A 10942-nucleotide genomic window follows, 5' to 3' on the forward strand; every position below is an offset into this window, starting at 1 on the left:
TTTTCTTTAGTGCTGCACTTAAAAGCGGCCTGATCGTTTATGTGGCTTTTTGTTACAGATTACTGGGCAAGAAAATGTTGTGGTCATTAGCAGGGATGACATACTGTATCTGAGTCTTTTTTTGTGGATAATTATACCTGCAGCCAGCCTACAAATCTTACCCTGGTGCCAATCTGACCTACAACAAATTGTGGGGATACAGCTATCACAGGTTGTTAGAGGAGCAGTGCAGCAATCTCTCCGTGGAAGCTGAAGCCTCTTGAAAACGGGTTATTTCACTGAACTTAAACTACATATTCTGAAAAGCATAATGCATCAAGTGCTGTGTTTTGTGCAGCAGAGGTAGCATTTCTGGAAAAATAAACAGTGCCACCAAGAGGCCACATTTGGCCTGTTAATGATGGGATTTATTTCTTTGCTTCTCCTGAAATCCTGAAATCATCCTTGCCACTTAATGTTTAAAAACTTCTCATGGTTTAGAAAACTCTTACTTGGCTACATTTATGTTACAAAGAGATAGGCAGTCATGAAATAACAGCTGCAAAATATATCTAGTGAAAGCAGTTTAAATCTCTATGATTTCTGTTCACAAAAACCAGAATGGCTGTTCCAAAATTGTTGGGTAATATCCTTCCATTTTGACAGTTTCAAAACACAAACAATTTTTCATGGAAGAAATGGAAGTTTTACTGGCTTAAGGGGAGTAGCTGCTATTAAGAAAACAAGTATAGACTAATATTTTTCATTGTAATTAGTAATTTGCAGGCTGTTTTTTTTTTTTTTTTTCCTTTTCTTTTCTAGCCAAACACTAGGACTCAATTTTCAAATCAGTGATTCTCAACCTGAGGTGACTTTGCCCCACAATGGATATTTGACAATGTTTAGAGATATTTCAGTTGCCACGATTTAGGAACGCACTACTGACATCTAGTGGAGAAATACCAGAGATGCTGCTAAATTACATCCTATAATGCATAGGATGGTCCCCACAACAAAGAATTCTTCAATGGTCTAACTGTCATTAATACTGAGGTTGTCAAACCATGTTCTAGAAAAAAAAATTCATGTCTTTATCTCTGTTGATATCAAACCTTGTTCCAAAAATAAGTTAAGGCATGCAATTCATAACTGGGGGAAAAATCTGTGCCTTTGTGTGTGTGTCTGTCTGAAATATAAGATTGAGAGAATAGTAGAAACTGAAATAAAGTATCTCATAGGTAAAGAAACATATGTCAAAAGTTAAAAAAAATAGAGTCATAAGCAGTCATCAATATAAAATTTTATCCCTATCAGGAATTAGAGTTTATCATCATGATTCTCAATTTATCTATGTATCAATAATCACCTGGGAATATATATATTTTAAATACCTTCAGAGACTCTAATTTCATAGCCTTATGTTGGGATCCTAGCGCATGGAATTTTGAAAAGCTCCTGGTTAGTTTTTAGGTGTTCATCTCCAAAATAGTGGTTCTAAACACTGGCTATATAACAGAACTATCAGGAAGCTTTTAAAAAATACTAGTATGTGGGACCCAACTCAGGTATCAAGCCAGACTAATTAAATTGCATTTTTCCCGGTTGAAGTTTGGGCACGAGTAAAAGCTCCCCCAGCAATATTAATGTTTCTAGACTCTCTATTCCAAATACATCTCTGAACCAGCAGCATGAGCATTGTCCTGGAACTCTCTGGCATTGTCCAGGAATGTGTTACAAAATACAAGTTCTTGAACTTCAGCCCAGACCTAATGAACCCATTCCTCCAGTAGTGGGGCCCAGAAATTTGTATTTAAACAAACTCTGCAGGGATCCTGATGCAGGCTCTGGTTTGAGGGGCCCTGTCCATGACCAGGTGCCTGCTTGTCTCTTTGGTCTCATCTCTTGCTGATGATTAAAAGTTTTATTAACAAGTAAAAACCCTCTTTATTAATGCAGAACTCTGCCTTAAAGTTTTTATTAACTAGATATATTTGTTAATATAAAACATCAATACAGCTATACCAACCTTATTTTGGTTGGTATTTATCTGATAAATCTTTTCCCATTCACTTACTTTTAACTTTCCCATGCCCTTATGCTGTTTTTTTTTTTTAATTATATGCTAATTTTAAAAATTATCTGCTAATTTGTATAATTTAACTGAAGGGCTTAGTGCCTTCCCATAATTTAGATTGCTGTTCTATTCTGAGTTATTTCAACTATCTTATTGCGGGCTTTCTATCTACCATGTTTATTTTTTGTTGTTTTTGGATTAAACAGCATTGGTTTTCTTTGTTTGTTTGTTTTTTTTAAGTTGAAAATTATACATTCTATTTATTTTATTTTTATTTCTTTGGTCTGTTCTTCTAGCAGCCACTCTGGATGGTCGCCAAGTACATCTAGCTTCAAGTCTAAAGTTAATCAACACCCTTACCCGCTCTAAAGCTCCAGAGCACGTGGGTTCTCATCATTACACTACTATATGTGATCTTGATTTAGGATTGTATGGGGGTGGGGTGCGGAGTAAATATAAATATTACTGTGTTTTATAGTCTGTCTATTTAATTTTTAAAATATTTGCTGTGTCTTATTCAATATTCCTCTCCCAGCTCAGATTTTCCTTCTGCAATCATTCTCCTTATTGAAGAACATAATTTAGAATTTTGTTATTTGTAGAAGGTCTGTTGGCAGTAATTGAAAGCTTTATTAGTATTTGACTTAAATGTTACCATTTTGCCCTCATGGTTTGAAGATATTTTTGCAAAGGATATACTTCTAAGTTGATAAACATTTTCTCTCAATTTTTTGAAGATATTTCACTGCTGTATAATTTTATTTTACTGTTGAGAAGTCAGATCAGTTTAATTAACATTCCTTTGTAAATAATGCCTTTTCATTCTGTCGTTTTATTATCAGATCTCCAAGTGTTTATTTCCTTTCATTTGCCCTAGAATTCACTGGGATTCCTGAATCTTAGGATTCATGCTTACACATGATGTAATATTTTGGGGGGGAAAGTGAAAAACTGAGTCATGAGGCAGTTTTGAGTCCCCCTTGATCATCTTTGAGGCAGAAAGGCTGAGTGCCCCCAGCCACTTCCTGGGTCGTCTGAAAACTTAAAAAAAAAAAAAAAAGTTGTTTGGGGAATAATAGGCTAAGCCTAGTAATTTTAATGATGTCCAGCAGATTAAATTAGATGGTAAGTATGCAGTAGCTCTAAGAAATATATTATAGATGCAGGATACGTTTTAGATATCAAATGAACAGAGTTCTAGAAAATTCAAGTCATATTGGCAAAGAAAGACCAAACCAAACTCATTACCTATTTAACAATCATATTTACAGGATTCATACAGCTGAATTCATCAATCATCAAGAATCTGTGCATTAACCCTAGATTCTGTTTCGGAGCTAGACCACTATGGGCAAAAACTTCAATCTGGAACTCAATTACTTTTCATATCTATTTCTCACTTAGCTATTACTTTTCTCAGTTCTCCAAGTAGTCTCAGAAAACATTCCCCACCACTCCCCATATTCTCTAGAGTTGGAGAAGACTGACAGTGACCAGAGAGAGGGGAGGGAAGAGGAGAATAAGGGCGGAAAGAAGGGGAAGGGTCTAGTCAAGAAACATGTATGAATGACCCATGGACATGGACAACAGGGTGGGGTTGACTGTGGAACAGAGGGTGGAGGGTGGGCAGAGCAGGGGAAGAGTAAGGAGTGGGGAATTGGACAACTATAAAAGAACAATAAAAAAAGGTTAAAAAAAATAGAGTGGGAATAAATATTTCAGCATGTGTAGCAGGCTTTGAAGCAGCCTTATTGTACCAAAGCTATTGGCAACTGTTAAAACAAAATGTACTAGGCCATTTCACTTTAACCTTATTCAAAATTCAATCTAAGTATAACAATTAGGGAATAGGTACTTCTTGGTATAAGCTATGGGTGTAAGTACTTCTTTGATATCAGTTCCACTAGCCATTTTGTTATAAACTATTTAGATTCTCCAAGTTCGACACTTGATTCCTCATTCTTTTGATTCTCAGAATTTAAAGTCATATCATTTCTCCTCAGACTAAAAACAAAAAAATGAGGGGTTCTCTTGTTTCAACCCGTAACCCTATCCCTCATTCACAAATCCATGCTAAATCAATTTTGCATTCTTGAGTATACTTTGGCAAATAAGTCATCAGAGGAGTCTAGTTCCTCATAGCTCTTCCATCTGTGGGGCTTTTTCCTACGGCCAAGTCGTATTTTGTTAAACAAACCTCACTTCTATGAAACAGAACTCAAATCACTGCCTATGTTCCTTTCCCTTCTCACTCCCACAATTTCACTCACAATGGAATCCACTCCTCTGTTCATTTTATAATGACTTCAGTCAAGTGCATGAAGATTGTAACTATTGAATTGTTCTACAAAACTCCAAAGGTATGGATGAGTTTGCTTAAGAGCTCTAAGTGAGTTGCTACATAAAAAAAGACAAGCACCTGGACTTCCGCATTTTCAATTCTATAATAGGTGCTACTTACACAGTGAGGCTGCCAGAAGGCCTGATACACACAATGGGATGTTTAAATACTGGGAGTCATAGTACAGATTACATTTCTTGAGACCATCACATAAATTACTCAACCATTCAAAATCTGAGCTTTTCCAAATGTAAAACGAACATGTTAATTTCTAACACTTCCTTCAGCCCTCAAATTCAGTACCCCATCAGGTGTTAAAACTAGAGAGGAAATAGAGATACAAAGTTCCACACATCATACTTACCCATTTTCAGCAGCACTAACCACATAGGGCTGTTTAGAGAAGTCTCTGGCTCTTGCCAAACATGTTACTGAAGCTGAATGACCAAACAGAAGTTCTTTTGCTGAAATCTGAAAATGATGAGGGTAAGCTTTTAAACAGCTGTAAACCTTTTAGTAGAAAATATAACATTATATATATATTCATAAGTCTGCTAAGGAAATCCTGTTATATTATGTTTTTGCTGTACATAGGAAAACTGATATATGTCATATCAAAATCCACAATAATAAACTTCTAAGTAAAGACACTATGCTGTAAAGTTTCGTTTGTTTTTGGTTCTGTATCCATCATGAAACCTAGAAGACTGTCAGACCGGTTTTACAACATTTAGGTTTTGAATACAAATAAGTTAGTGTTGATGTTTAGTATGCACCGAATGTTCTTCAAATGAAATTAGAATATTAATATGCAAAGTTCAGAATTCAGAAATGAGTTTACAAAACACAAACAAAAGATTACCCTTTCTGTAACCATTATAATGCCTTATTTGACTTCTGCTTATGAAATGCTTTACTTTTCTATATTAAAAATTAAATTGCAATTGAGCTTATATAAAATGCCAGTATTTTCTCCAGTCTGTGAATTTAACAATATGGCACTAAGGGCTAATCCTTCCATTACTGCAGGTGTGAAAAAAGTCTATTTCTCATTATTTTGTAAAACATGATTATAAAATTTACAATATAAAATGGGAAACATGCAGGATCTTCTAAAATGGAGAAGGGGTTGTTAATTTGAATAACCACAAGAAAACTTGTAGTTAATAAAACTTGTTTCATGAATAATAAAAAATCTAATTTGGAAATTAATGAATATTCATTATGTTTTTTCTGAACTATGTAAACATAGATATATGGAGATGACTGACCAACCATATGAATGAGAACAAATTATTTCATAGATAATCACTCTCTGCCTTCATCTTATTTCTATCATAAACAGAAATACTTCTTTAAAACGCGTTATCAGACTAAATTTCTAGTGGTATTAGAAGGGTTTTGTGGTTGGTTACAGTCACTTACAACCCAAGTTCAGACTCTCTACCTAATTACTGAGAAATTCAGAAGGTTGCATCTCAGAACAACATAATATGCTTCCTCATCATAACACTTGGAAATGCATACTCCTAGGTCTTCAATCCCATTTCCAACATATTGCAGGCTAATTAAACAATGAACTGGGCACATCAAAAACATTTTCTCCTCCAGAGAAAATCCACCATGGACCAAATATCAGAATGGAACATCGCTGCTTTTGATATTAGGTCCTCACTCATTCTGCTACTAAATTCCCACATGTACTTGAACGAGCTATGACAATTCACTAGTCTTCTAATTTTATCATATTTTAGAACTTCTATGAATAAAAAATATCTACAACCACACCTAGTCATTGTCCTGATGAAAGCCAGGAGACTCCTCCTTGTATTCACTGGCTCTACCTCTATGAAGCACTGTCCTCCCATACCTACCCTCACCCACTCCGTGTACTTCTCATGGCAAAAATGAGAAAGGGAAAAGAACACACAATTTGACCAGCATCTACCAAATCCCAGGCACTGGCGCAACTATGAAAAGTGTTTAATCCTGATTTCAAAGGTGATACAATTGAGGTTCAAAGAATATAAGTCACTTGTCCAATAATACAGAGTTGGTAAATATGAGCTAGAACTTGACTCAGATATCTCCATTCTTTCTACACAATATCAACAGTCTTTATTTTGTCATTGTTGTGTTTCCTTGTATTAAACAGAAAGAAAATAGAACATTCCAAAACTAAGGGAATATATTTGAGAGGACATTCAACTCATCTCTTTTTATTCTTATAGGTGTGATGAACACTAGCAATCAATACCAGGAAACCCAAGCACGAAAGTTTCTCACATTAGTAGACAAAAGTTCCAGGGAAACTAGAAGTCTTTGTGAGTTAGACCTTGAGCCTGGGAGCAACATGCATAATCTAGGCATGTGATGAGAAGCCCAGGACAGGGAGATAGTCTCCAGCTCTCCTATACCCTGCCATCTACCACCCACAGACAACGGAAAGACTGATGAATATTTGGATACTCCAAGATATCTAGAACTTAAATCACCTTCTCCCCTGCCCCTGTTGCTATGCTCTATTCCTTATACTATATCATTCCTCCCCATCCCATCTATCATCTAAACCCCAAACTTGAAAGGTATCCTTGACTATTCCTGCTCCTTTACCCCACATCCAACTGTTGTTGCTCCATTCTGTCTATTTTCTTTGCTTAATAGCTTTTCAGGTTTCATCTCTTCTTCTTTCCCATTGCCACTAATTTGGTCATGCTCAAAACCTTATTTGACTACAGTGCTATAGAAGCCTGCTACCCATAATCCCTTCCCTTATCTTATTTTCCCCTCCCTTCAATATACCTTTCACATTAATACCCAGTGATATTCTAAATCACAAATGTAATAACATAGCATTATGTCATCTCCTTGCATAAAACATCCTCAAATCCCTTAACAGCACCACTTTTAATTAACATGTAGTGTTAGCTCTTACTAGTTAAAAAAAAAAAATATATATATATATATATGTGTATATATATATATATATACATATATATATATATATATATATAAACGCCCTCAGCATATCAAATTCCAGATTGAGTCTGCTCCATCCCTTACAGCACGTACAGATGGGCCTATCACTTTTAACTTCCCTGCTGTGTTCCAGGCCTACTCAACTACTCTTATCAGTTTCCAGAAAGCAAAATATTCATGCTTTTTATGCACACTTATTCTGTCCTTATTCTCCTCCTGTTCTTTTTCCTGTTCAAATCCTGTGCATCCTTTAAAACTCAGTTCAAACATTACCCTCAGGGAGCCTTTCCCTCCAAAACCACAATGAGATACCACTTCATACTGATTAGGCTAGCTATTATAAAACAAACAAAAAATAAAATAAACAAGTGTTGTAAGGATGTTGACAAATTGGAACCATTGTACACTGTTGGTGGGAAAAGTAAAATGTAAGTTGCTATGTAAACCAGTTTAACAACTCCTCAAAAATTTTAAAATGGAACTACCACATGATCCAGAAATCCTACCTCTGACTATATATCCCAAAGAAGTGAGGTCAGAAACTCAAACAGATATCTGTACAATCAGATTCATAGCAGCATTATTCACATTAGTCAAAAGGTAGAAGGCACCCAAGTGTCTACTGATGGACGAATGAATAACCAAAATGTGAGTTCTACAAACAATGGAATATTTTTCAGTCTTCAATGGGAAGGGCATTATGGTAAGTGTAATAAGCCAGTCACAAAAGGATAAATATTGTTTGATTTCACTTTGTGATACACATAGTCATACTCATAGAAACAGAAAGTGTCCTACTGCTTTACAACTTCCTATTAACAAGTCTGTCTTCTACATTAGACTCTGAGAAACTTGAAGGAGGGATCCATGCCTAGAACAACAAAAACACCTGTGTAACTTGTCTAATGATGGCATAAGTAAGTGTGCCTAGGTTTGTTTTTCCACTTATATAGTGGCAACTGAGTGTTCTTACCTAAATCCTTTTGGGGAGAGGTGAGTTCTTTCCAAATTTAGTACAAAAAGAAAATAAATGGCTTCCAGATCATTTTGCCCCTTGCCCTGACAACTTCCTTCTCTCCTACCTGTTATCTTCACCCTGATATGCCCTTTGTCTTTAAGCTTTCCTACAGACACTCAGTCACCCAGATATTTATGTCCCCTCTTACAATCTCCCATGTCCTCAAGGCCTCCCTTCTTTTTACCCTGCCCAAATTATGCATATATATATATATATATAAAACAAAAGTAAAATTAAACTATGAAGTATTCAAATATTAATGATGAGCCACTCACTTTACTGCCTTAAAGATAGCAACAGGATTTGTTGAGGACTCAAAAATGCCCTTGATTTTTGAAAAGCCTAGACTTTTCCCTGCTAATAGTTGATCCATTGTCATTTAAGAATGAGATTCATGGGAAAAAAATTAGAGAGGCTGTTCATTCTTTTGGGCCCTATGGTTAGCCACAGAAAATGTTAAGGAGAACTCTCAAGTGGGAAAATCTCACATCCATACTAATTAGTATCTTATTTGTGTTATTAACTTCTTCACCATATCCTCACAGTAAATTTCCAAAACACAAGGCTGGTCCAATCCCCAACTTAAATCTTCTTGCTGGTTCTCCTTATTTCTTCCACCCTTGCCAATCAGATTCCTATTTCTACATTATATCTATGATCATGGATTTCTCAATATCAACACTACTGACATGTTGGACGGAATAATCCTTTTTTTTTGTAAGGGGATCTCATGTGCACTATGAGATGTTTACAGCATCCCTGGTCTCTACCCACTTGATGCCACCAAAAAGTGTCTGCTGACATTATCAAATATCTCTTGGAGTGGGGCACAAAATCACTTTCTGTTAAGAACCATTGCTCTAACCCCAAGCAAAAGACTTGCTCCTAAGCAAAGCTTGCATAATGTCTCCCACTGAAGATGCAGTGCTGAACTCTCCCTACCTAGAATACCTTGTATTATAACATAACTGCATTGCATTAGCCTACTATAACCTCTGGGAAGGCAGCACTAGGTCTTCATGTTTGAACTCATGTACCTACCATCCTAACTTATAATATTCACTCAATAAATGTATGTTGAATAAATGTTGAATAAATACCAGGAACATACCTAAAAATATACAGAAGCAAGGATTCAAAATTTCTTAAGCTATAAAAACCTACATGTTCTGGCCAGAGAATACTACACTTCAACATTAAATAGAATAGCAAGACATTTTTAGCCATTTAGGGGTCTGAGTTTAAATTATAAGAGATAATTCAGCTCTACTGCTGAAATAATACCAGTTCCTTCTTTCAGGGATGTTCATGAACATTGAGCTGAGCTGCTCTGCTTGTTCTTGGCAGTCCTGTGGTGCAATTGTTCAGTGATGGGAGATGTTAATTAATTACACTATAAAATAGAATTACAATTAATTGTTAATTTAGGTTTTAAAGTGACAAACTTTAAAGGCTAAAAATAGTCTTTGATCTTTAAAAGGCTTCTTAATGAGGGCAGTATACTTTAAGTACATCATTAGTTTAAATGTTCAAATTGGGTCTACAGGCTGCTAGAGCTAAGCAAATATCTATTCCAATATGTTAAATGTTTATGACTTGGGACAGGGACAATTAATTGCTAATCAATGGGCCAAATCCTAGATGAGGTTAGGTTCTGAAATAGAACGACAATAGTAAATTGAATTTGGGGCTTTGTGATGCAATCTATAAAAGTTCCAGGCAAGCAGAGACTAAAAAAATAGCAAGAAGGCCAATTGACAGCAACACCCAGATAATTAAGATATTACTCATTTAGTTAATAGCGGTTTTCAAGGGTGCCCTTTGTTTAGATTAATGAGCCATAATTTTTAGAATTATACTTACATGCCTGTAGTTCAGTTACTTAAACATATAATTCAGGATATAAAATAGTAAAATTCAGCATAGCTCAAAGGGTGATAACAGCTAGCAGCTAAGATTAGCAATATTAATAACATAATTTTCCAATATGATCTTGATCTATCTTGTAACACTTCATTCTCTCCAAGTCCAGAAGTATAACCAATTTGTGACTTCAGTAAGCATCTCCCTAACAATCACGCAAAGCTTCCAGTGTCATTGCAGATAGAAGAAGCAAGCTATGCTTATTTTGTGTGTTGTTTGTTTCAATATAATAGTTTTCACTAACCTTTAGTTCAGATGAGAGACTCCAGAGACAGAGCTGACCCTCTTGACTTCCAGTCACAATTGTTGCCTGGTCATCAGTGATCATGATGGCAGTGATGCTGTGGGAAGGGGCCTTCTTTCCCCAGAGTGCGACTGCCTGCAGGGAGGACTTCATGTTGGGAGAATCCTGGAAACATGAGAAGGGAAGAAGTGTATACAGCAGTCATTCTTAGGGAAACTGATCATATCCCACAGCAGATTTATAATGACACAAATTTGAACATGTTCTACCAGAGCCATCAATGAGAGGGAAAGATAGTCATAAGACACTGCTTGGCGTTCATTTGTCAGAGAGGAATGACTTTTATTCCAATTCTTGATTACTGATACTGATGAAGATAAGGAT

At 35.8% G+C, this 10942-nt stretch overlaps 1 protein-coding gene across 1 annotated transcript in view; it reads right to left on the minus strand.

Annotated features, from left to right (window-relative positions):
• The window catches only part of WDR72 (WD repeat domain 72), a 178704-nt gene extending 167985 nt beyond the window's left edge, over positions 1-10719 (minus strand). Inside the window, exons 1-2 of the mRNA XM_090270624.1 lie at positions 10559-10719; positions 4759-4865 (exon numbers count right to left, since the gene is read on the minus strand). Of these exons, the coding sequence (XP_090126750.1) occupies positions 4759-4865; positions 10559-10711 (260 nt within the window). The 5' untranslated portion in view covers positions 10712-10719. The remainder of the gene's footprint in view (positions 1-4758; positions 4866-10558) is intronic.
• Positions 10720-10942: the final 223 nt, after the last annotated feature.

This window comes from Furipterus horrens, unplaced genomic scaffold, assembly GCF_987537825.1.
Source record: "Furipterus horrens unplaced genomic scaffold, mFurHor1.1.pri manual_scaffold_3, whole genome shotgun sequence".
NCBI classification, from domain to species: domain Eukaryota; kingdom Metazoa; phylum Chordata; class Mammalia; order Chiroptera; family Furipteridae; genus Furipterus; species Furipterus horrens.